The following is a 27,474-nucleotide window of genomic DNA, read 5'->3' on the forward strand; positions in this document are numbered from 1 at the left end:
GTCCAGGGCATTGGAATTAATGAATTACAGGAAATGTTGGGCAAGTGCACTGGTACATGAGTAATTTTCCCAGTTAATGGAGGGGTAGTTGAAGTCGCCCAGTATGAGAGTGTTAGGTTGGACTGTCATATTCTCCAGGGTGCTTAGGAACATGGAGTATGAGTCTTGGGACATGGTTGAGGCCCTATAGCAGACTACGACCTGAATCGTTGTCTTACCCAATGTTAGCTGCACCTGAAGTATCTCTGATGCGTTATGTTGGGCTACCAGTCTGGAGGTGTGCGCATCCTTTATGAATATGGAAACGCCACTGCCTTTGGAGCTTCGGTCTAAGTTCTGGGGCCAAAAGGTGTAGACTGAGTTATAGCCTGGTAATGCAGGGGTGCTTTCTGCTGCCTTGAACCAGGTCTCTGTTACAGCACAAATGTCAATGTTCTCCATTTTAAGGAGTTCTTTGAGTGAGTGCATTTTGAGATTTAGATTTCTAGCGTTGAGCAGCATGACCTATAGATTGCATTTGTTTGTAGCTGTTATGGTGGCAATTTGGTCTTTGAAACACTGCCTAAAAAAGGCACTATTGGGGTGGCAAGAGTCTTGGCCAGTATCCAGAAGCCCAGGGGTGACAATTGCCGGCCATCTCTGGCAAAGCATCGAGGTCTGTCAGTCATGTCATCCCAGGCAGATACTGGATCACCTTAGAATAACACCAGAAACTTAGCCAATTGTTAAAATCAATCATTTTCTGCTTGTACTGTAGTATCATTCTGAGTGATGGTAGGATGCTGCTCAGGGCTAGGGTCATACCTGCCTGAGCTACATAAACTGAGAGCTCCTCCATGTCTCCGGGTCCTGATCAGTAAAAGTTGGTAACCAAAAACTCTCAAAGAATATCAAAATCCTCATTTTGCAATGCTGGAAAGAGTTTAATAAATGGCTGTTAGTATTCCTGAAGCCGTTTTAGTATCTCAAACCTGTATCACCCTGTTCTGTCATCAGTGAAGTTTTATAGAAGTTACAGTGTGGTTGAGTGAGCTGAGCTGGGGGTTGGAGGGATGTGGATTTCCAAGGTGATTTATTTGTGGTTGGATCTAAACAGGGAGGAGTTAACTATTGGTGTAGAGCAACGGTCACCCATGTTAGTAATGACCAGGTCAAGGATGTTGCTACCTCTAGTGGGGGTAAGAATGAGCTGATCCAGGGCATTAGAATTAATGAATTCCAGGAAACGTTGGGAAAGTGTATTGGTACATGAGTAGTTTTCCCAGTTAATGGAGGGGTAGTTGAAGTTGCCCCAGTATGAGAGTGTTAGGTTGGACCCTAATATTCTCCAGGGTGCTTAGGAACATGGAGTATGAGTCTTGTGACATGGTTGGGGACCTATAGCAGGCTATGACCTTTATCGCTGTTTTACCCAGTGTTAGCTGCACCTGAAGTATCTCTGATGTGTTACGTTGGGCTAAAAGTCTGGAGGTGCCCGCATCCTTTATGAATATTGAAGCACCACCACCTTTGGTGCTTTGGTCCAAGTTCTGGGGCAAAAGGTGTGGAATGAGTTATAGCCTGGTAGTGCAGGGGTGCTTTCTGCTGCCTTGAACCAGGTCTCTGTTATAGCACAAATTCCGATGTTCTCCATTTTAAGGAGTTCTTTGAGCTAGTGCATTTTGAGATTTAGACTTCTAGCATTGAGCAGCATGACCCTCAGATTGCATTTGTTGTAGCTGTTACAGTGGTAACTTGGTCTTTGGAACACCGCCTAAAAAGGCACTATAGGGGTAGCAAGAGCCTTGGCCAGTATGCGGAAGCCCAGGGGTGATAGATGCAGGCCATATCTGGCAAAGCATCGAGGTCTGTCAATCATGTCATCCCAGGCAGATATTAGATTCCTTTAGAATAATACCAGAAACTTAGCCAATTGTTGAAATCAATCATTTTCTGCTTGTACTGTGGTATCATTCTGGGTGATGGTAGGATGCTGCTTAGGGCTAGGGTCATACCCGCCTGGGCTACATAATCCGAGAGCTCCTCCATGTCTCTGTATCTTGATAAGTAACAGTTGGTAACGTAAAACTCTCAAAGAAAATCAAAATCCTCATTTTTCAATACCAGAAAGAGTTTAATAAATGGCTATTAATATTCCTCAAGCCCTTTTGTTTCTCAAACCTTTATCACTCTGTTCTGTCATCAGTGAAGTTTTATAAAAGTTACAGTGTAGTTGGGTGAGCTGATCCCAAGCTTAAGGGTCAAGTTCCTACCAGAAAGAGGTTAGTGCGTCCTGGGCCTTCTGTCTTAACTCAAGTATCTGAGCCATCTCAACTTCCATCCATGCATTTCTAACAACCAAAGTCTGTCCTGCAAAAGTGATAACTGTGTTTCTTACTCTCCAAACTTATAAATCATCAGCTCTTTTTTTAACCTTTGATGAAGATGCCTTTTCAGGGCATCCCACCACAGATGTGGTGAAGGATCCTCCCTTAAATTTATAGCAACAAATCTCTGACCACAACTCCAGAATCGGTTTCTGATATTCCATGGACTTAAAAGCTATATCAGTAACTCACAGCACATCTTTGTTGACTGCTTCCCTCCTAGGAACTAGCTGCAGGAATAATGGGAAATCATCAAGCAAGAGTACTGGGTCTAGCCTGTATTGATCTATAAAACCTGTATAGATTTGAAGCAGTACATATAGTCAGTCCTAGAGTAATGCCTAGCTACATGTGAATAGTGCTTGAGGAATAATGGACACTTCTATTTAAATGTAGCACTCTCACTGAAAAACACAACTTGCTCAGAAATATTATTAAGCATCCTGGTTACATAAGATGCCTGGGTTTACAGACTATAAATGTATCATCATCATTAACTAAATCACGACCATAATATAATTATCTGGTATTTGGTGCAGTTTCTTGATCTGGTACCCCACTCCCAGCTCATTTTTTTCTGATCTTCTGCTTTCAAACTGTAGAAAACCACTTGCAACAAATGTATCAAGCACTTCACAACAGTTTAAATGCTGCACATGAAACACTTCAGCCTTGAATATAGATACAGTTGCATCACTGACATCTACTGATCATGGTCTCTAACAAATTGCTCTCTGGGCAGTCATCTCTTTATCCTACCTTAGCTACACCTCTGAACTAAACTACTAAAGTCCCAATCCCACTTTCAGCACAGTTGAAGAAGTTTAGTAAAACTGGTCTAATGCACTTTGGAGAAGAGTCTGGCGGAGTATAAATTGAGCCAAATAGTATATACATGCCTGACCATCATCCCTTGAATGGTCCTTGTTGAAGTGTCACAATTCACAAAGCTAAGTCCTGAAGCAGAGAGAAAAAAAGGTTGAAAATACAGGAGAAGAGAAAAATTGAACATTACTATTCTCTTTTGAACTTCTTTTTTGCAGGGTGTCAAACCTTCTGCACAACCAGTGCAATCTCAGCCTTAAATATATTAAGTCCCAATTTTCAGTCATTCAGTCTCCACATATCAGGACTCTGCAATACAAGTCCTAGGGTTTCAAACAGGTGCCCCTTTGAGCTTCCGAACCTTTCAGAACTCTCATTTTAGACCTCCTTCATTTCAATATTGACTCTGCTTCTGTTTCAAAGTAGCAACCCATTATCACTTACGAGTTTTGTAAAAGTCACAAGCTCTAGATCCAAAACTATACATCTCAAGTAGTTAACTTCATTTGCTCAGCAACCTGTGGGTATCGGATCCGACTTGGATCCGAGCCGGCAGCTTTCCAAGCTCCAAGCTCCTCCCCCTACCCATAATGCTCTGCCATCTCCCTCTAACTCTCAGATCTCATTTGACGCGGCTTCCATAAGCTTCTCTGAATGAGCTCCGAGCGTAGTACTGTAAGTGTAGTATTTAAATTTTGAATTCCTGTCAAATTTTCTATAACTTTGAGTGTGTGAACTTCCCCTTCTCTTTCTAGCCTTTTTTGGGTAGTTATTTTAACTTTTGGTTGTTAGATTTATTCCCCACCCCCTCTGCATGTGTGAAGGTGTGTGCTTGTGGGCCTACTTTTCTTTTTCTTCTTCTACAATGGCTGAAGGCCCTAAAGCCATTTTCTCTAAATGTACCAAGTGTGGCCATAAGTGGTCCCCAGCAGATGGCCACACTCGGTGTGTCCTGTGCCTGGGGATTGATCACCTCTCCTCGGGCTGCACTATTTGTACAGCCTTCAACCCCAGGGCTTTGAAAGATAGGAGGTCAAAGCTTATTCTGGCAGGCCTTTTGTCCCCAGACTCTGCCTCGTCCTCCTCGGTGGCGCCAGCCACGGCTGTGGCTGCCCTACCTGCCACTCCTGATCCCCTGGCCGGGACTCACCCTCTCTCGCTGGCCCAGGAGGAAAGGGACGGCAGAAAAAAGGATAGAAAGGATAGGGAGAGAGAGAAGGAAAGGCTTCGCAGTCACAAGAGACAGTCCGACTTGACCCCTTCGGCACCGCCGTCTAAACAGCTTGCCTCTCCCCTTAAGGTCTCTGGGCCTTCCCCCTCCTGGCTCTGTTCTCCACGTTTCTCCCCGGAGCCAGAGGAGGAGACCTGGTCACCCTTGAGGTCATCCAGGCAGCCTTCCCGGCCGGCTTTGGTGGCCACATCTAGATCCACCAGAAGTTTATCGGACGCAGATATGGACCGGATGATGTGTTAATTTCTCCAGGCCCAGATGCAGATGGGAGTGCTCTTGTCCCCCCCCCCCCACTGGGGGGGAGCTCGACACCTTTTTTTGCCCCCATTGCTCCTTATCCGACCCACTTTCGGGGTTCAGAGCTGTCAGATCTGACTAGCTTCGGAGCTGAGGTAGGGTCGGCGCTGACACAGTTTCCTACTTTGGTGACGACTGTACCCTTGAGTCTGTCAGATCCGTTTTTGGATCTGAGCTCTCGGGGCTGTGAGCTGAGTGTCAGATCTGGAGGGGTCAGTGGGCCTTCAGCTCCATTTAGGTCAGGGTACACTACTCTTTCAGATCCGGTCAGGTCACCTTCGGCGCCGATCCATGCGTTGGATCCGAGGGGAATGCTTTCGGATCCAAGGGAAAGCAGTTCCCCCTCAGCATTCGACGTCATGGAGAGGGTGCTTTCGAGGGATTCGAGGCCCCAGGCTCTTGCTTTGGATCCACCCACCATTTCCACTCAGATGGACCTTTCTTCCATCATCCGGCCCCAGGGACAGCCTGCGACTACATCCCAGATTGTTCCCGTAGAGGAACAGGACATTGTTGGTGAGGCCTCTTTGGACAGCCCCCCCCCCCCCGAGGAGGTCCCTCACAAACGGAAGTGCAAGAGAAGGCACTTGGACTCACCCGAGTCCCTCACAGAGGACACAGACTTAGAGGAAGGGGAAGGTTCCCCAAGGTCACTCCCCAAAGACGTCTCCTTCGGAGACATTATGGAAATGTTATGCATTAGAGGGGGGGTGGTCTTCCCAAAAACCTTCCTCAGATGAGTCTGTGTTTCTGGAGGCATTTGACGCAGGGTCATCTACCTCTTGGGTGTCCCCTCCCGCCGACCCCCTGGTAGACCTCATAACTACCAGGGCATGGAAGGAGCCAGACACTGTCGAGCCAATACCCAAGAGACCGGACAGGATCCTTAGCCCTCCCATGGACAGGACAGTTTGGAGCAAGGGTGCCCCAGTGGATGCCATGATGGTGGCGGCTGCTACTAAAAAGGAATTAGCACAGGAGAGTTCCTCGGTGCATCCTCCAGACAAGGAGTCTCAGATGATGGACCGTTTGGAAAAGCGGATGTTCTCTTCAGTGACCTTCTCTGTAAGGTCACTGAATTATATGGCACGTGTGATTCGGCTCCAGTGGGACCTGATTAAAGAGTACGCTGGGTCACCCCAGAGTCCATGTCGGCTGAGGACTTGTGGACCTTCTCGGCTCGAATGGCCACTCTCAAGTCAATCACCAACACATCTATGCAGCTTCTCTCCCATGCCACGGAGGGAGAGGCTAGAGCTAGTGGAACAGGCGCCATCTTTCGTAGACAGGCCTGGCTCCGTCTCTGCAATTTTGTGGAACCCTTCAAGGCATCCTTTGCGAATGCCCCTTTTGACGGTTCTATGCTCTTTGGCAAAACCGTACGTGATACACTCCTCCAGAGCGAGAAGGATGGGAAGACATTGTCTGCCATCGGGATCCGCTTCTCGGCTCCTCAGATGTCCTACTCCAGGAACCAAAGAGGACAGAAGAAGATGTGGTTCCGGAAAGCTCAACAATACCATTTCACTCCGGATCCCTCATCCTTCAGAGGCAGAGGAGGACAGGGTGGACGCCGGCCCAGGGGCAGAGGTGGTCCGAAGACTTTTGGGTTGAGAGAACCTTTTTCGGATTGACCTATGCAGCAGCCCTGAGGGGTTGCCTGACTGCTCCTCTCTGGAGGCAGTCGGGGGGGGGTGCTTCTCGGAATACCTAGTGAAATGGGAGTCCATTACGACAGATTGCTGGGTGCTCCGAATCATATCCAGAGGCTATTCAATTCCTTTCCTATCTCACCCTCCCTGATCAACAAAACTCCCCGATGTTCCACCCGATCAGAGGGAGGCAGCAGCATCAGAAATTCGAGGGCTGTTAAGAAAAAGAGCTATCCAGCGCATCCCCCCCCGAACAATCCGGATCAGGCTTTTACTCCAGGTTCTTTTTGGTGCCAAAAAAGATGGGGGACTTATGACCCATTCTCGATCTGTCAGCACTGAACCTGTCAGTCGCCAAAGAAAAATTCCAGATTGTCACTATTCAATCCATTCTCCCACTTTTGCAGGAGAACGACTGGATGTGCTCGATAGACCTCAAGGATGCATACTACCACATTCTTAAGGACAGACTATCCAGAAGGTTCCTCCACTTTCGGCTGGGAGCCAGCCATTATCAGTTCAGGGTCCAACACTTCAGTCTCACCACAACCCCTAGGGTGTTCACCAAGGTCATGGCAGTTGTAGGGGCCCACCTGAGGCTTCAGAGAATACAGGTCTTTCCGTACCTGGACGACTGGCTCCTAGCCACCCCTACCAGGCATCAACTCTGCTCAGGCAGGGACTTCTTCTTACACCTAGTCCACCACCTAGAGATCATGATAAACCACCAGAAATCCTCCCTTCAACCTACTCAAATTTTGGAATTCATAGGGGCCAGGATAGACACTACTCAATCCAGAGTCTTTCTGACAGTGGACAGACTTCGCAGTCTAAGCCTTCACATTCTAGACCTCTTACAATCATCAGCTCCACCAGCGGAACTAGTCCTGAGGGCCCTGGGATCCATGGCAGCGGCCATCAATCTGTCGCCCTTCGCTCACCTGAAGATGAGGATCCTTCAATGGACATTACAAGTTCAATGGTCCATTCTTTTTCACCCCCTGTCTACACCTATTCCCCTCAGCAGGATTTGCAGGGAGTCGCTTCTTCACTGGCTCTGCTCCAGAGATCTTCGAGAAGGCTGCCCCTTTGTTATACCCCCTCCCCAAGTCACAGTGACCACGGACGCATCTCTCCTCAGGTGGGGGGCATTGCATGGGCAGATCCGTCCAAGGCACGTGGACTTTCACAGAGACCTCACTGCATATCAATGTCCTGGAGATGGGGACAGTGTTTCTAGCGTTGCAGGCTCTCCATCCCCTTCTCCCTCCAGGAACTATTGCACTTCAAACAGACAACATGTCAGTAGTCTGGTACATAAACAAACAGGGGGGAACCAGATCCTATCCACTTTGCAGGGAGGCAATGAGGGTATGGGAATGGGCGATATCCACCAACTGCTTTCTCATAGCAATGCACATCCCGGGCCGGTCAAACATCTTGGTGGACAGGTTGAGTCAAACGATCCTCTCACCTTACGAATGGTCTCTGAACAAATTCAAAGCTTGCAGCACTCCATCCTGCAGAGGTAAAAAAAGTTAACCATCCACCAATGACTTCTAGTCCTGGGTTGGGGCAGCCTACCCTATAATAATCCCTTTAAATAGCTTACATTGCCTTGCTAAATAAATAGCATACTAGTAGCATGCATTGCACTGCAGAAAAATTCAGAAAAAGGAGATGAGAAGCAAAGAAAAGAGAAAGCGGGCCTTGCAAAGAAAAGAGAAAAGGTGCATACTACAAGGTATATAACTTTACTTAACTTTATGCCTTTTGTAAGCAAATAGCATCATAAATATTCCGTAGAAAGAGAAGACATAGCTCAACTAGGATCCATATTTTGAGCAATACATAATTACATTTGGGCACTGGCCCCATCTGTTTTCCTAGTAAAAAACTAGACCTCATTGATTGTCCACTCTAGCAGAATAAAATTTCTGATAAAGTAGATACAGTCATTTTACCTCCCAATACAAATTTCTTCTCTACTAAAAGAAACAAAAAGGGGTGAGGGAGGGTAAGAAAATAAAAAACAGCAACTTGGAAGGCAGAGAAAATCATTATGTAGGTCTGTTAAAATTATTGCTCCAGTGTTTACTCTCCCAGTTGCAAGTGTCAATTTAGAACATTACATGCTGAAGCCATTTTTGTTGCACTGAAGAATAGAAAACCCATATGGAGAACATCCGAGACCATGTCGCTCAGGTAAACTAGTTAACTGACAAAGAAGCTGCAGAGATGCACCTACAAAGAACAGTCTCCAGATTGTTCCTCTTATATTTGCATTTTTGTGTCAGTTTTTTGTGGGGTGGCAGTGTTAAAGGGTGCTTGTTATTCCATTTGTTGGAGCTCATTATTTAACCCTGAGCACTTCAGGTTTTCTTGTTACATTGCAGGGTAATTCAAGTTAATGTTGGTAGCCCTTTTTTCTGGTAGCAAAACTACAGATTTGAGCTTTTTTATCTGTCTACCATTTTCAGAAAAACATGGTAAAATAAATTTGTGACCCATTATAATATGTAGGACCCCATCATCCATGCTGTTTTTAACACTCACTTGTGATGACTACATGAGACTCAGTCTTCCATCACCAGTGACACTGCTTATTATTTATTTATTTATTTATTGACATTTGTTAACCGGGTTTGTCCAACTGGGCTTGTGGCCCATTTTCAGTAGAGACCCGAGGAAAAAAGCTCCAGTAATACATTTTAAAACAAGTACAATTTTAAACAATATTGATATAATAGCAGTTGTAGCAAAACGATTCACATATGTTGGGTTACATGCATAAAGTTAAAGTTGCATTAAAAAGAAGATAAGTAACAATTTTACATTGATATAGTTCAATAGGTCAACAATAAACATTTTTTGCTTGTATAAAATTGTGCAAATGCAAAGTAGACACATTGGAGAGAGAGGTGTAATGAGGTACTAAGTATGGTCCTTTTTAGGGTACATAAAGGGAAGGAAGACCAGGTAGGGTCATGGCAAGGGCAGGTTCTGAAATTGAGAAAATAAGCTTTTAGTTCATTTTTAAAGTGTGAGGTGTGGGAGATTGAACGTAAGTCAAGGGGAAGTTTGTTCCAAGCATGGGCAAGGGAGTGTTTGTAGAGTAGTTTGCCTACTGACCTTTTTGGGTGGTAGATATCAAATAATTGTTGGTTAGAAGTACGGAGGGTCCAGGATGGGATGTAGATGGAGACTAAGGAAGATAGAGATGGACAGAAGGAGGGTTTATAAAGAATAGAGTGTAGCATATGAAATTGATAAGATAGCAGAAACTGGGGAAGTTCAAGCCATTGAAGAGAGTTTAAAGAAATGCAGTGGTGTGAGTTGTATGGGGAGTTAGTAATGAATCTGGCTATTTTCTAGTAAGTCTGTTGCAGTTTGTTTAAAGTGGAGGCCTAGATATTGGTAAGTACTGGGGCGGCATATAAGAGGGAGGGGAGGAGGAGTGCCTGGCCCAGGGTAAGTCTATATTCAGGGTTAGGAATTGTTTGTTCTGATATAGCAGACCTAGTTTCTGTTTTTTTTTTTTTTATACATTGGAGTATGTGTAGGTTGAACTTGAGTTCATCATCGATAATGACCCCTAGGAGTTCTGTGTGGGTGTCAAGTTGGATATTTGTATTGTTAGAAGATATAATAAAAAAGGAGGTTTTGTGATGAGAAAGAGAACGGGGAAGGAAAAGTAGGAGTTTGGTCTTTTTGGGATTTAGGATCAATAGGTTGCAAGAGAGCCATTGTTCAGTGGATAGTAGGGCCTGTTGAGTCAGGGAGTGTAGTTCAGGAATGTTATTTGAGATGGATATAAGTGTGGAGTCGTCGGCATACTGAATAAGGGAGGATTCTTTGCATGAGGTGTAAAGATCATTGGTGAAGATGTTAAACAAAAGGGGTCCAAGATGGAGCCTTGGGGAACACCAGTGGAGATGGGAAGGAAAGGTGAGGAGGATGACAGCCATTTGACAGATTGTTCTCTGCCAGATAGGTAACTATTAAACCAGGCAAGTGTGGAGGGGGATAGGTGGAGATTTGCGAGTTTGGATAGTAGTAGAGGATGAGAGACAGTATCAAAGGCTTTGGAGAGATCTAGGAAGAGACAGGAAATGAGTTTATTGTTGTCTAGGGCCTCTGCAATGATATGAGTGAAGGAGAGGAGGGCAGTAGTGGTGCTGTGGTGAGGACGAAATCCATGTTGGGTAGGGGTAAGTAAGTGGTGTGTGAGGAGATGATTGAGAAGCTGTGAGTGAATACATTTTTCTAGTATCTTGGAGAGGGGGGACAGAATGGCAATGGGTCGGTAGTTTGAGGGGTCAGTGGAGTTTCCACCTTTAAGAAGAAGGATAGTGAAGAAAGATTTCCAAAGGGTGGGGACAGTTGATTCCAGAATAGCTCAATTAATTAGTATAGATACAGGATAGGCAACTGAGTCAGCAGCAAGCTTGAGGAATGTAGGAGATAGATTGTCAGTGGAAGGAGAGCAAGGTTTTAGCTTGAGTAGTAGAGATTTGATGTAACTAATGGGAACTGGCTCAAAAGAAAACAAAATTGTGTTAGTGGGACTTTGAGAGGTGGGTGTCGAAGTAGAGTTTGGCTTAGAGGTTACCCGATTTTGGATGGAAGAGATAAAGTGTTTATTCAGGAGGGTAGCTGTTTCCTGAGAGGAAGAGTTAGGGTATGGGGAGGGATTACAGGGCTTTCTATGATAGAGGATGCTGTTGTTCCCTTCATTACCTTAGGAGTCCTTTCAATCTCTAACCCAGGGCAATCATATTTTAATAAAATGGGAAGACATTCATTCAGAGATGTCACTGCATCCTTACCACTGCTATTTTCAGGTAAATAGATGAATATTTAAACACCTACCCCTATTCTCCAAGACAGGTCACCAGTTAGAAGCTAAAGTTGTTGCACTTGTTTTGTAAGAAAGTCATTGTTCATTTCCAGTCCAGGCATAGCATAGCAGGCGCCGCTCGCCAGGGGCGCTTTACAGTATTTTTATTTTGTTGTGTAATGAGCCAGGATGGGGGCACCAGGTAGTGTGGTGGGGGGCGCCATGGAGCCCTTTTGCCTAGGGCACCAGTTGACCTAAGGCCGCTCCTGTTTCCAGTTCTTGAATTTACACATCATAGTCCCTTACAGTGGATAGCAGATGACCAAGCCTGTCCTTGTGTTGTGGTCGTTTCTTGGAAACTTCACTATGTTGATTACATGTAATTTCTCAAGTCATTTAGAACTCAAAAAAAATATGCATTTTAAAACTGTCACTTTAAACCTGCAGGGTTTCCCTGAGACAGAACTACATCTGCCATGACTTTACTCACACTGAATGTTAAGCTCATTAACCAGAGAATGGTGAGCTACTTTTAAGTATGCACCAATCATTTTGCTACTGGACATTAGGTTCCTCATAAGTGCTATGAAAATCAGCTTGCTTAACTTCTTCTGTGATTTTTTTGATGAAATTGAATATTTTTGTTTCATTTAAACCTGTAGAATGCCAAAATAGAACAAGAAAAGTTACTCACCTGTTAAAAGACTAAAGCAGGTGTTCTTAGTCGTTTATACAAGCATGTCAAGGAGCTGAAGGCAGAACAGACGCAGCTGAATTGTGATTCATAGAGGCCATTTAAACCAATGTGAGGTATTTGTCAATGTAGTTATGCAAATGAGAAGGTAATGAGATGGAAATGAGGAGTGACATAAGTGTGCATATGCTAATTAAAACTATTTTACACCATTTGCAATTCATAGTCATTTCCCCCTTTCCCACGCTTCTTGCAGATACACTACAAAAAGGGAATGATCGCCAAATCTATCAGAGTTGCAAATGGTGAGAATGCTGCCTCTTGCAATGAGCTTTACTACTTCTAGGTCACAATTGCTTGACTTGGCCAGGCCAAAACCTCTTGCACCCAGCGTCTCTTGCCAGCATACTTCTCAACTGTCCAGATTTTCACAGAATGCTCAGATTTTTGCCTCATATTTTTGGTTTGTTTCTTGTAAAATTGTGTTTTTCTGGCAAATTGTTGGTAAATCATTGAGGACTAAAGTAAGAAAATAAAGTGAGACATTTGAGTTTCAGAGTTCATACCCTTCAGAAAATTCATGCTAATGCAATACCTGTTATTCTATCAACTTTCTAAGTTTGTAAGAGCAATATTTAAAAAGTGTCCCTATTTTCGGGCCTTTGTGCCCCCATTATTTATGACTTTGTCCAGACTCTTTGTTCTAAGAGGTTGAGAGGTACGAAGAAGGCAAAAACATAAGCAAAGGGTAACTCATTATAACTTTGATAACCAAGAAATCCTTGATAGATTTAGAATAAACAGGGACATTATAATGGTCTTAGAGGGCAAGTTTGACCCCTGTAAGAGCCCTATAGGAATGCATGGACTTTCTATTCCTGTGGACACTGAAGTATGGATAGCCCTCACTATACTTGCTATGAGAACCTTCAAGAGACAGACTGAGGACATGTTGGGGATCCAACAGCCTTCTGCCTTTAGGATACTGAAGCATTTCCTAAATATACTCTTGGCACATGTGGATCAGTATATCTATTTCCCGGTATCATCTCAGGACCAAGCCAGGACTATGTGTGCCTTTTGTGGGCTGGCACATTTCCCTGGGGTACTCAGTGTAATAGATTGCATGCATGTTGCAATTAGAGCCTTTTCTGGTTCATGGGGTGAGTAGTACTGCAATAGAAAGGGCAACCATTCCATCAGTTGCCAGGTAGTCTATGATGCATGGGGGTGCATCACCAATGTCTCTGCCCAGCATCCTGGCACTGCACATGATTCCCTTATCTGGCACACTAACTCACTGTACTGCCTCTTCCTGCATGGTAGGATGCTAAGTGGTCATCTTGTTGTTAAATTGAACTTTTTTTTTTTTTTTACTAAGTAGTTATTCACATTAAATGTAATTACTGGATATTGATCTTTATTTTCCTATTTTGTCTTCCTCCCCTTCTCTCTCTCTTTCTCTGTCTAATTTTTTTTCTTAAAGGGAGATGCGAGATAATCACTGGAACCATGGCTTATGACACCAGTGAGAAATCAATTTGGAGCTACAGTTGACAAATGTAACACATCCCTGTCCCACACCTGTATTGTGATTGAAAGGGTGTTTGGCCTCCTGAAGAGCCATTTTGGTTGCCTGGATGAGTCTGGGGGTGCCTTTCAGTATGACCCAGCTCCTGCATGTAGGATGTTCACTACCTGTTGCATTCTGCATAATATGATTGTGTGCCAGTCAGATGGTAAAGTGATCCATGCTATTACTGCAGCTGCCAGTACTAGTTCCTAGACCAATGTTGACCAGTCGGCAGCAGTAATAAGGGATTACATGTGGCATGCTAATGCACTACCTGAGGCTGCAGTGGTTAAGTGGCAGCATCTTGTCTAGAACTATGATGCAATCAATTCAGGTTAGTGTTTTCTTTCTTGGTAAAAAATACAGAGACTATAACTGATGCATGCAGTTATACCTGTGGGCTATGCTAGGTGGTGCATTTTCTGTTGTCACTGTTCGACTGACAATTCTGTCTCATCTTAAAATAGTTATTTATTACTACCTGTTAACTGAGTGCTCACTGATTCGTATTCAGTGATGCTGAAAGGCATCAAATCAGTAAATTAATCAACAGTTGCACCTGCTGCATTTAATAACTTTTGGTTTAATTATTTATTCACTATGTAGTAGAAAGTGCTGCTGGTAACAATGACAAATTTAGTTATGCATGTCATTTCTGTGTAATGAATTCTGTTGCACTACACATCAGATTTCTTTTTTACTGCCATTCAAAATAATTATGACTTCAGAAAGTGCCTTCATTTGTGCAGTGGTGAAGGTGTACTGGCAGCAGTTAAGTGCATATGGCAGGATGATTATTTTAATGGGTCATTTCTGTATGATGTATTGGACCATGGACATGTTTGCGCATTGCTATTGTGATTTCTTATGCATCTTTAACCATAAGGAACAGTAATCCATATGCCATTGCTTTTTGCCCAATGTTCATTTATATACTTAACAGAAATACATAGACTTCTGTCCTCCCCACAATCCAATTCCAATTAAGTAGAAAGTTAAATTATTGCAATTTGGGAATATGGTGAAAGTAGTAGCTGTAAAGGAAATAACTGCACATATATGCAATTCCCATCCTCAAAAATCAAATATTTCAAGTAAGCAAGCCTAAATATTTATCAATTAATGTAGCCCAGAGTAGTTCCAGATCAAAGGAGTCATACACATCTCTTATTGATAGACCTGTGATGGTGCAATTGATCTGGAGGAGGGGCTATCATGATAACTGTAAGGTGAGGTAGTGCAATGATGTGATCAAGAGGAGGAAAGCGATCTTACTGTCAGTCACATAACACTGCTGTATGAGCGTGGCCTTCACCTGGTTTGTGAGGTTCTCCTAGGTGTAGATGATCATGGACGTGGCCTGAGAGAAATGTGCTGTGATTGTTCACTGTAAGTACTCATGTTGCTGTCTTGAGAAATAGTATTAGTATCTTTTGATATACCCCCATGTGCCTGAACTTTACCCCGTCCCATGCCCCTGATAAGACTGAGTCCAACTTGATCCTGGTATGCCCTAACCAGTGTATAAATGGAGACTGTAACGGATGCCTGGTGTGCCACCATGCTACACATCAGTGACACCATGGCATTATCCCTGCTCTCAGCCATTTCAAAGAAGTGTTGGGAATCTTCATGCATTCCCATTAGGACTTTGACCATTTCTTGCTGACTGTCTCTTGCAGTGGTCTGAGCCCTGAGTATGTCACGGCACATTTCCTGTTGTGCACTCAATGATTTACTTATTTTCTGAGAATGTTAAAATAATTCATGTGTCTGGCACCTCTTTGTAATGCTGTCACTGTGGGCAGTGTGGCTTCAGAATGCCTGCCTTCATGCTCAAACTCGTCTGTGTGTGGAAACACGGATTTAGAAGTGCAGGTTTGTTCCTGCTGTAAAGCTTGAGTGGAATGTCAGCCTGTGTTTGACTTTGTGATGCAGTGTTGCTTTCTGTAGAGTTACTAACATGTGAGGTGAGAAAGCCTGTCATTACACTGTTAGACTGCCTGCCACTTCCCTCAGTATGCCTCATAAATACAACTACATTATCATTACCATCATCATCATCATCATCATCAGCAACACCCACTCTGCTGCTGACTTCATCCATATTTATTGGGACAGTTGAACTGTTACTTTCTGATGTTGAGTCTGCAAAAAAATCATTATAAAACTTTAATAACAATGCAACAGCATATGGTATAGCATGCTTTCAAGGGTGTGTGTGTGGGGCACTTACCATGCACATTGACTTCATTTTCATTAGCTGTTCATGTACAAGGCTGACCTAAGAATACTGAATTGTGATGTGATTCATTACAGAAGTGTTTGTCACCATTCAGTTTTAACTATAAGAGGTATACATTTTAAATTAACCTTCAGGAGCTGATGAATGCAAATGATGCTGCAGATCTTGGTTTGCTGGAACAGTGTCCACCCCACCTCAAAGTATTCAAGTTGCACCATATGCTGTATCATTGTCATACCCATGGTTGGACGTTGGACAGAAGATAATTATCCTCTGGTGTTAACTTAATAAGATTTGGCAGCCCCATGATCCTGGAAATTGCATTCTGCCTGGCCTTGCTTCTAGCATGTTATATAATCATTTGCCCTTTTCTTGCACCTGTGCCTGTGATCTATTGTTGCCTCCAACTGCATTGATTTCAGCAACTAGTTGGCTCCAAGCTTTACTCCTCTCAGTTTGTCTGGGCTCCCCTTTACAAAAAGAAGTTTGCCATATGTCCTAAGTGCTGCCATGAGTACAAAATTGTCCTCATGGCTAAAGTTATCATGTCAACGCATTGATTCCTTATTCTGCAACAGTACTATACAGGAAAAAAGGAAAACACATAAAAGGGGTACAGTCAATCACTTGTCACACTACTGTGTGGATGACATCAGTTGTTAAACTGTGAACCACTGGCATGCTATTCCTGCCACCAACAGAAGTAAATAAATAAGCCAACAGAAATTGTATACATACTGCAAGACTTTAGCCTAGTCGATACTGAAGGTAATTACACCAAAATCATACTGCAGTACTATCTGTCATTGCCATGTATTCCTCCCTCACTGACAGTATTAAAACATCACTTTGACCAAACGTGTATTTGTGCCATTTGCATGATACAGTTTCTCAACTGCGATAACCTTCTTTCCCATTTATATACAAGCTATAACTTTTGTAATGGTCTAATGATCACTTATTACCACTTCAGTGAACAGCACCACATGTTAAACAACTGCAGGCACTTCACCAGAATTGCCAGTTATGCAATGGTATTACTAAATGCATACTAAACTTCAACATGTATTGTACGTGAGCTTTAAAACATTATGACAGTAACTGTTAATTTGCCTCTTAATAAGTAGTAATTCATTTATAAAGTTTTTTTTTTACTTTTTGATATCTGAAGTATCTTAACAAATTTGCCATCTATCTTAACTATTGGAGAGTCAGTATGGTACAATTCATCCTTGCGGCATAAATGTAGGCAGATTTACATTTGTAGTATGCAAATTAGGCTAATTTATATGCATGTCTATGAATCATGGTATTACGCAAATGTTTAACAAAGTACATTGGTGTATTTCAGATTTTTGCCAATCGTGAATGTGTTCCACAGTGCATGAATATATCTGAAACAGATGTGGATGCACTGTGGACATTTATGAACTGTGTAGCATTCCACAGCAATACCAAGCTGTTCACAGAGACATGCTGCTTGCCCTAAGCTAACCAATGTAAGTATATACTTGTAAAATTCAAAATGGAGTCATCTGAATGTGAGTTTGAAATCAGGGTGAAGTTTAATACCTACCCATCCAACTCTGTATGTCACACCCTAACAAGTGATTTATATCATAAAGTCCTAGAAATAATGATGTTCTTCATGTTTCACTGTTGCAGTCATCACATTTGGGTTATCCCTGTCAGGGTAGCCCACGGCCAACCCGAATACCAGAGACTTAGTATTTCTGCGTCAGTTGCTGTCGCTTGAGGACTGATGTCAGGTCGTCAGTAGTATAAAGTAAGGCAGCTGACACCATTACATCAGTTTTTCTTACCCTAACCTGTCAGGATCCCAGGATCCCCCAAGTAGGAGTCCATGTTCTGGTGGAAGAAGCCCCACCAGTGGAAAATAAATTCCAATAAGTCCCTTGTAAGGAAAGGAGAACAACAAGTTAGAAAGGTAATACAAGGAGAAAGAGAAGAAAGGGGGATAGAGGGAGGGAAACCAGGACTGCAACAGTGAATACACTCGAACATCTACATTTATGGTAAGTGTACACAGCTGTACTATGTTCTTTGTGTTTCACTGTTGCAGTCCTCACATTTGGGTTGATTCCCAAAGCTGAGGAAAAGGATGGAGGCAGTCAATGAAACTAGGGGCTGGGTAGGATGCCCTGCAAGACTACAGAAGCAAACCCTGCCCTGGATTTGGAGAAGAGGGACAGGTGGTAATGCTTGGTAAAAGTGTGAACAGATGTCCAGGTGTCAGCCTCCAGGATGTCCCTGGTGGGGACTCCTCTGAGGAAAGTTGCAGAGGTGGAGGCTGCTCTGGTGGAGTGTGTCCTGACCCCCTTGGGGGGAGGCTTTGCATGCTGTTTGTAGCAGAAATGGATGCAGTGTGCTATCCATTTGGAAATGGTTTGTTTGGAGATGGCTTTGCCTCCTGCCCCTGTAGCAAAGCTAAACAGCAATTGATCAGAGTTTCTGAAGGATTTAGTCATGTCTAGATAGAATCTGAGCTGTTTATGCACATCTAGAGAGTGAATAATCCTTTCCCCCTTGTTCTGGGGATTAGGGAAAAAAGGTGGGCAAATGAATGGACTGGTTGAGAGCCACACTGGACACCACCTTGGGCATGAAGGATGGGTTAGTTCTGAGGGATACCCTGTCTGCATGGAGGATGATGAATGGTTCCACAGCCATGAGTGCCTGCAGCGCAGACTCTTCTGGCTGAAGTGATGGCCAGGAGGAATGCTGTCTTCCAGGAAAGAAACTTTTACATTTATGGTAAGTGTACACAACTGTACTTTTCATGTTACTGTTGACATTTCTTTGTCCACCACCTTTATTTAAAAAAGAGGGGGGTGAAATGCATATGTCCCATTTAACTGCATGACACATACTGTTGTTACAATAAGAAAGAAAGAAAAGAATATATAATTTTATTAGTAACCATTACTGTTAACACTCATAACCTTAGAAATAATCCATTACTAATGGCAAGGTCAACTAACTGAATTCCTTTAAGAAAAAACACTGTGTGGCAAAGCAGTTTTCGTTACACCAAGCTTGCCAATGTTATCAATACTTGGTCTAATGACCATGCTAGCAAAAAAAAAAGGGTTTGGTCAAGGTGATGTCCCACTCAACAGGGAGTGGCTCTAACCCTGATTAATGCATCCCTCACCATACTGGAACTGGCTCCTCAAAATGATGGTAGCACCTATGATGGCATGAGGCTATGCGGGTCTATATCTTATGAGCGAATTGCACAAATACCGGACCTTGAAGTGCTTTTTCTGAGATTGCATACAGTGAAGAATGGGATATTTTCCCTTTCCTCACTGTAGTGCAATCTCAGAGTTGGAATATATATTTAGCCGGTGCCCCCCACAATAGGAAGCTTGAGGTCTGGTACGTTCGATATTATGAGCGTTCACAATTTGTGTGATTAACTCATATGATATAGACCCGGCTATGCACCTAGCTGGTCTAAGAAAGAGAACTCAGTAATGCTCTTCTTTTTGCATAACTCATACATGGAGAAGATCCAGGTGTGCACACATCACAGTACATGCAAGAAAATCGATATCTGGCAGGAGTTAGGTGACCACCTGTTAACCCTGACAGGTATAACCTGATCCAGTTAGCAGTTCTGCTAAAGGTATGACAATTTGCAGAAGCATAGTACTGACTAGATGGTGAGTGGGTTGACCAGGTTGTGGCAAGAAGGCCAGAGCCCTATAGTAATTAAAATTCTGTTTTTAATCTATATATAGCTATATGCATATATATATATATATATATATATATATATATATATATATATATATATATGTGTGTGTGTGTGTGTGTGTGTGTGTGTGTGTGTATAGACACACAAGCAAACAGTTAAATACTCGTATTTCCACATTAAGATATCTAAATATCTTTACCAGAAAATATTTACTTGAAATGATGTTATGAAATCTATAAAAAAGAAAAAATAGTAATATGTGTTAAAAGGTAACAGTAATGTATAGAAATCTCAGTAAAAAACATGAAAATAATAATCTGTATAGATACATCTGTAAACCTTTTTTGAAATGTTCAAACATATTAGTAATGCTGTCTGAATATATTACTTTTCTGACAGAAATGTTGCAGTTACAGCTATAAAGAATTGCTTACCATTTCAGGGAAAAAGTTGTAATAGGTGAATATTACATGAAGAAAGATACCTAACTGTAAGTAAAACCAACTGCTTAACTTAATTGTTTTCATAAGCATTTCTAGCTACAAAAACTACAGGGGAAAACTGGCCAAGTTAGAGTTTTCACTCTGTGATATCTTAAACCTCCTGTAAAAGAGACCCATGGAATATATGCAAGTTACCCCTGTAATAGAGAAAGTTGGAATATATATGTAAATGATCCCTTAAGGACATCACATGTTTCAGCTATGCGGCTTCTGATTCTCACTACTTTTTACTTCTTATGTTTTTATGGATGCATTCAGGCCAACAAAAAAACTCTACTAGCTGTGGACAAGACTGTTTCAGTCTTCTTTTGACCTGATCAGCACTGGCATAAATGGAGTATCTGGCTATACTTTAGCAACACAGGGTCTTTAACCCAGCTGATGTCCATAACCATTAAGGTGTCTGCAAAATATCCCAAGTAACATCCAAACCAAAAGGTGAAAATGGTTACAAAGGCAGCAAATGAATTAATAAAAACTACAAGGAAAAAACCTAACCAAGCTAGAGTTTTCACTGTGAGATACATTAATCCTCCTGTAATAGAGCTCCTTGGGATATATGCACATGACCCCTTAAGGAAATCAAGTGTTTTAGCTATATGGCTTCCGAATGTTCATGATTTTTTACTTTTTACTTTTTATGTCTTTGTGGATACATTCAGGCCAGCAAAGCCAAATCCCAACTAGATGTGGACATGCATGTAATATGGTATCACACAGTGAAAATTCTAGCTTGACTAGGTTTTTCTTGTAGTTTTTACTAATTGGTTTATCTGTGTGACCTCTTTACCCTTTGGTTTGGATGTTAGTTTGGATATTTTGCAGACACCTTAATGGTTATGGACATCAGCTGAGTTAAAGACCCTGTGTTTCTAAAGTATAGTCAAACAGTCCACTTATGCTGTGCTGACAAGGTCATAATAAGGTCAAAACATGCATGTCCACAGCTAGCGGAGATTGGTTTTGCTGGCCTGAATGTATCCACAAAGATGTATAAAGAAAAAGTAAAAAGTCATAGACACTCAGACGCCATATAGCTGAAACCCTTGCTGTCCGTAATGGGTCATTTGCATATATCCCATGGACCTCTATTACAGTAAGTTTAAGGTATCACACAATGAAAACTCTAGCTTAGCTAGGTTTTTCTTGTAGATTTTATTAATTGGCTTGCCTGTGTGACCTTTGTACCATTTGGATTGATTATTTCTACCTACACATACCACATGTTTGAAATGACAGTTACCATCCTAGTTAGAATGCAGGTTGGGGGAAGGGTTATGTTCATGAAAGAATGTCCAACATAAAAGAGAAAATCCTGTTTTACTTCATTATTATTTACTATATAACAGACAGTTCTGCAGAAAAGGAAATGGACACTTCCTTGAATGGATACATTTCAACCTTTGCAATTCTGCTTTTCCAGAGACTGTATGCATCTTTTTTAAAACAAGAAACAAAGGCTCATTTCATATTTCTGTAGTATCATACACAATTCAATGGAATTTTTAAGTACTGTGTTGCAAAATGCACCTATATGCATAGAACAGTTAAAACTGGAAAGAAAAAGAGACTTAGGAAATGTTTACAGAGAATATAAAACACCCTTATGTTTATATGTGGAATAAATTCTTATACAGATAAACAAGATTATCCTTCTCTCTTTTACTTATAGCTGAGGAAGAGATGCAGTATAACAGCCAACAACAGAAGAAATGAACGCAGCATCTGGCTCAGACTTTGGGTAAGTGTAACAGGTATCCAAAATGTACTCATTATTTAACTGTACATAGTACAAATTATGATACAGAATTCAGGGTAGCAGGAACAGCAATAAAGCAATGCTTTTAAAACTGATTTCAGTAGTAATCTTGTAGGCAATTTTATTTTACCTTCACAACTGAAAGAAATGTAACTAAAGACTTCACAGATCAAGAGAAATATGTTATACTCTGATTTGTTACCATGATTAACTACATTAACGATTTCTTCTTTTTGGTATGTTGTCTGGGTATTGTAAATTCTGTTTGTAAAGCACATAATTTAGGCACATAACCCAAGACAAAAGCCCTTGCCATTTCAATTCATCACAAGACTGCATAAGCACTATCCTGATACATTCTTCCAGTTACATAAGTACTTCCCCAATCACTGTCCCCAGTTGTAAGCATAAGCATTTCCCATACACAAGTATACTTCAATTAATATATTTTTCTGCAGTGTTTTATATGTTGCTACTTTATATTAAAACATCAGTGTGGATTTATTGTGCTTTTTCTGTTTTGCCTCTTCTCATATTTTGTTTCTTATTTTGTTTATGTGTTTCTTCTTTCTCCTTTGTTGTTTTGCTTATTTCCCATTTACTTTTAAATGTCTACAGGTTCAAATCCCTCAGGAGCAGAGCAGGTAGGTACCTCCCAGGCTAGGGACAGATCACTGTCTGCCCATTCAGGGACATCATTGTGGGGTCTGAGTGGAGGCACCAGTCCTGTAGTCACTCTGGCATGTGGTAACGTGGCAAACCTCACAGAAAGGAGGCTTTGGAGTTTTGTTGAAGATGTTCTGGTAGAGGTAGTGGACAGGAGACTTTATCCAGTTGAAGCCTCTCTTCAGTGTGTAGAAGACATGCTTGTTGAGATGGTGCTGACCACTGCATCAACACAGGCCCCTACTCCTTCAGCATTGGGATTTTCCCCTGCAATATGATCTGGCAGTGTATGTGTTTCAGGCTCTGTGGAATGGGTATACAGTTTGCACTTCCGCAATCCTTCTTCCCTTACTGTTTCCTCTTTACCATCTTTCCTATTTCCTGCCCACACCACTCTCTTTTAAAAAGCATTTGGGAAAGCAAGAGAGGGTCTACTCTCTGACAAAAAAAACATACTGCCCATCCTCTCCCACCTCCTCCACCTCAAATCCTCTTGATATATCCCTTGTGTGTTCACCTCTTGGCTTTGTCTCCCCTTTTTCAATATGACCTATCACCCCATTCCTATTATTTAATGAAACCATCTGGGCATCCACAAAAGGATGCCTGTATATGAAAAAGTTATAATTAATCCCGTTCCTTTTTTAAAAAAAAAAAATCCTCTTAGGTGCTGCACACTCCATAACTTTTCTAGAATGCTTTCAGCATAATTGCACTTAGCCAGGCTTGCACACTTTATGCCATGGCACATACCATTATGATTTCATGAAATAATTTGCACATACAAAAATATGAACTTTGTACCCATGAGCTACCACATAGGTGGTGGTATACTTAACACCAAAAGTGTGATAAGAGACCTTGGGAGACAGGTGGAAAGTAGTCTCTCCTTTGATAATCACATCTCCACAGTAATCAGGAAATCCTTCTACATGGCACAATTCATCACAAAAGGTTTCTCATCCAGGAAAAAAGAGGTCATTGTTCCCGTCTACTGGTCACTCATTAGACCCATTATAGAGTACAAAGCCCCTTTTGGTATGTACCTCACAAGACATCTCCAACAACTGGAAAGGCTGCAGAAATACCTCACAAAGAGGATTACTGGTCTCAAACAGATGCCCTATGCAGACCATCTCAAAAAACTCCAGCTTTACTCTGTTGCATATTGCCTACTTAGAGGCGATATCTGCCTAACATACAAAGCTGTGTGAAACCCATTGCTGTTGGACATGCTCCACTTAAAGAAATCCCAATCCCTCCAAGCTACATGCTCTAGGGATCTAAACCTTGTCACCACAATTAACAGAACATGCTGGAGGGATAGATTCCTGTCCCAGAGACTTCCCATACTCTGGAACAAACTACCTATCTATAGCAAACAAAGCTCCTCATTAGCACTCTTCAAGAAAAATCTTGATGATTGGATGGGAAATAAGAAATTCACCCCAGGGATCACCTCTGTGGCTCTGCTCAACAGGGGCACAGGAAAATAATTTTCTTGGGTGGCGAAAGCCGGGGTACCTTTTTGGCTAGGCTTATATAGGCCCTAGGGTCAATAGCTTAGTACCTACCTATATTTTAAGAAAGTTTCTAACTGACTTCCAGTGGGAATGAGTTTTATCTTAAATGTAACCTTCCTAAACACCAAAGACCTCCTAGATAAAGTACACATAACAAATATCCTCAGCAGCCCCAAATGCACTCTTTGAAAACAACACCCAGATCTGCACATACAGTCACATCTCATAGAGCTTCTAATTCTAAGTCCATAAGGCAAGCCACCACACAATCCAACATTCTGGTCATTGGAGATTCCATCATGAGAAACACTGATGTCCATCTCACAAGGCTAAGTAAGGAGACAGTCACAGTAAGTTGCTTATCAGTGGCTAGGATCTGCCACATTATGCATGTATTCAGGTCACTGGACTACAAGTACCAGTATGACTCAGTCGTAGTCCTTGTGGGTCTAAATGACCTGAGATATACCTCCCTAGACTGTATGAAGAGAGACATCATGGAGCTCTTGGAATATGTGCCCCAGGCTGATATGAGCATAACAATGAACATCATTTTACCATCTCCAAGAATGATGCCACAATACAAACAAAAGATGAATTACCTTAATAATTTGCTAAGTTTCTGGTGTCATTCTAAGGGGGTGCAGAATTTGTCAGCATGGAAGGAGATTGTCAAATGACCATGCTGCTTTGCAAGGGATGGTCTGCACCTCTCCCCTCTAGACTTTTGAATATTAGTTACAACATTGTCTTCCCCCATAGTGTCTTTTTTAAGCAATGCCAAACTGAAAGTACTTCCGACATAGCAAATCAAAACCATGAAAATCTAAAGGTATTACTGCTCATTGCTAGGAGTATAAACAAAAAACTCCACTCTCTAGAGGTTCTCTTCACCCTAGAGAATGCTGATGTCTGTGTGGCCACTGAGACATGGTTTGAAGCTGCAAAGTTATAATGTCTTCCACACATTTAGAGCACTTACTGCACAGACAGGGACTAAAGGTTGAGCTGGCTCAATTTACACCAAAAATAAATATACCTCAAGGCTGATCAAACAGGACAATGCACTTGTTCCTCCATGTTCAAATTAGTACAGGCAAAATTCAGTACCACTTCCTTGAAGCTATAGGTCCCGCTCTATGACTCAGGAAACCCATACCATGTATTTAAACTTATTGCAAACACTCATAATCCCAGTACCATATTCATGGTTGACTTTAATTAGCCCACTATTAACTGGGAATCCTATATGACACCAAATGTACAGGTACAGAGATTCCTGGATTTTGTAAGCAGAAACTCCCTGGACCAGATTGTCAATACACCAACTAGGGGTCCACCCATACTTGATCTGGTCCTCACTAATATGGGAGAGTGCTGCACACTCCCTATTATAATGTCTTTTCTGGTAAGGTCAGACTACAAAATGGTTTCCTTTGAAGTAAAAATAAAACCCAGAGCCCCAGCTAACCCTGGAATATTCAGGAACTACACTAAGGCTAACTTCCTGCTATTACGTGATAACCTGGCAAAATCTGATGCCACCATAAACCCTGAGAACACTGCTACCTATGCAAAACTGTTCACAGAAACTGTATACAAATATGTTAATAACTGCATAGAGGCAGCTGTACCCACCAGGAAAAAGTACAGAAATAACTCAAAATACAAGCCACCCTGGTGGAATCACAAAATGAATAGGCTGTATAATAAAAGGAAGAAAACCATGGCAAAAATTAGGAGGTGCAGCACCCAGCAGGATAAAAGCACTCTCATCAAAGTAAACAAACAACGCAGAGGAGAACTAAAGTCTATGGATGCCACGTTTGAGGTAAATTTGGTCTCTCAGGCCAAGGACAACCACAAGACATTCTTTAGCTATGTCCACATCCTCAAAGGCAATACACAGTTGTGTGCAGAGCTCATTGTAAATGGAGCCACCCATATTGAGCCAGAAGATATGGCAAACCTACTGGCCAACAAATTCAGCTGCAATTTTACCCCTCTCTCCTCAAGCTTCCTTCTGGAAATACCATCAAATATAACTTCCCCTGCTATCATTAGGGAACAGGTCCTTAATGCTCTCAGTAAGGCCAAGAACACTGTATCAATGTGCCCAAACAATATTCCAGGATGCCTTCTAAATAGCATGAAACATGACCTATCAGGCCATTTGGAATTGCTATTTAACTGTAGCCTCCAAACAGGTTTCATTCCTCATGAATGGAGAAAGCAACAGTCATCCCTCTGACAAAGGTGGGCCATCTACAAACCCTGGAAACTACAGACCTATAAGTTTCACTAGTCTTATATTTAAAGCCATGGAAAGCATTATTATGGAAATGATCAATAGTGATATAGCAAATGTCTAGACACTGGATCCGACCCAGTTTGGTTTCGTCAAGGGCAGGTTATGCTTAGTCAACCTGGTGGACTTCTTTGAGAAGGTCACCAATGTAATGGATGAGAGCAAAATGGTTCACACTGCCTACCTTGACCTGGCCAAGGCATTTGACACAGTACCACACTCGGGCAATATTGACAAACTCAAGAAGTTAGAAACCTACATTTCACCCAGTGGATAACCAAATGGCTCACAGACAGGACCCAGGAAGTTAAAATTGGGGAGTCTACCCCTACAAAGAGGCCAGTCACAAGTGGAGTCCCTCAAGGATCAGTCCTTGGACCACTCATTTTTTGCATTTAATTGTCTGAAGTCAGGGTCAATGTCAATGGCCACTGGCTGACAAAATTTGCAGATGATTGCAAATTAGGAGCTATCATTGAATCCCACACCGACACAAATATTCTCCAGAAAGGGCTGACACAGACAAACAACTGGTATCAGAACCATGGACTAAAACTAAATGCCAAGAAATGCATAATTCATAAGTCATCCACCCCTGGTAACTATCATATTGACAGCACATCCCTTAGAGTTGGCCCAGTAGTCAGAGTCTTGGGGACACACACAGACAGTAATCTAGCCTTTGGCTATCACGTGTCTACAGTAGTGAGGAAATCATTCTGTGTTGCACAGCTTATAAACCAGGGTATGACATCTAGGTCCAAGGAAGTCATTGTTCACTGTATTCTACATTCATCAGACCTATCATTGAGTACAGTGCCACCTTTGGTATGTACCAAACCAGGCATATCCAACAAATGGAATGTCCACAGAGGTTCCTCACTAAAAGAATACAGGGCATAAGTAAAATGTCCTATGCAGACCACCTCAAGGCCCTATCCCTGCATTCTGTCTCCTACATGCTGTTGAGGGAGATTTATACCTTGCATACAGGGCATTGTCAGACCCCACTCTGATGGACCTTTTGCCTATCAGCAAAACAAACAGCACCAGAATTATCCATTCTAAAAGCTTAAACCTTGCCTGTGATATAAATAGGACCTGCTGGAGAGACAGGTATGTATCTCTGAGACTACCTTGTCTCTAGAACAGGCTTCCTGTCCATGGGAAGCAGAGTTCCTCCCTTAGCCAATTCAAGTGTAACTTGGAGAATTGGATGTGGAACAGGAAATTCATCCTTTGCATGGCTACTATGTCTCTAATGGGCA

The 27,474-nt window shown here is 42.2% G+C and overlaps 1 protein-coding gene across 1 annotated transcript in view; it reads left to right on the forward strand.

The window, feature by feature from the left end:
* The window catches only part of QRFPR (pyroglutamylated RFamide peptide receptor), a 527,635-nt gene that overhangs the window by 380,673 nt on the left and 119,488 nt on the right, over positions 1-27,474 (forward strand). Inside the window, exon 5 of the mRNA XM_044061535.1 lies at positions 8,090-8,115. Within this exon, the coding sequence (XP_043917470.1) occupies positions 8,090-8,115 (26 nt within the window). The remainder of the gene's footprint in view (positions 1-8,089; positions 8,116-27,474) is intronic.

Source organism: Protopterus annectens, chromosome 2.part0, assembly GCF_019279795.1.
Source record: "Protopterus annectens isolate FY-2018-M chromosome 2.part0, PAN1.0, whole genome shotgun sequence".
Lineage (NCBI taxonomy): Eukaryota > Metazoa > Chordata > Ceratodontiformes > Protopteridae > Protopterus > Protopterus annectens.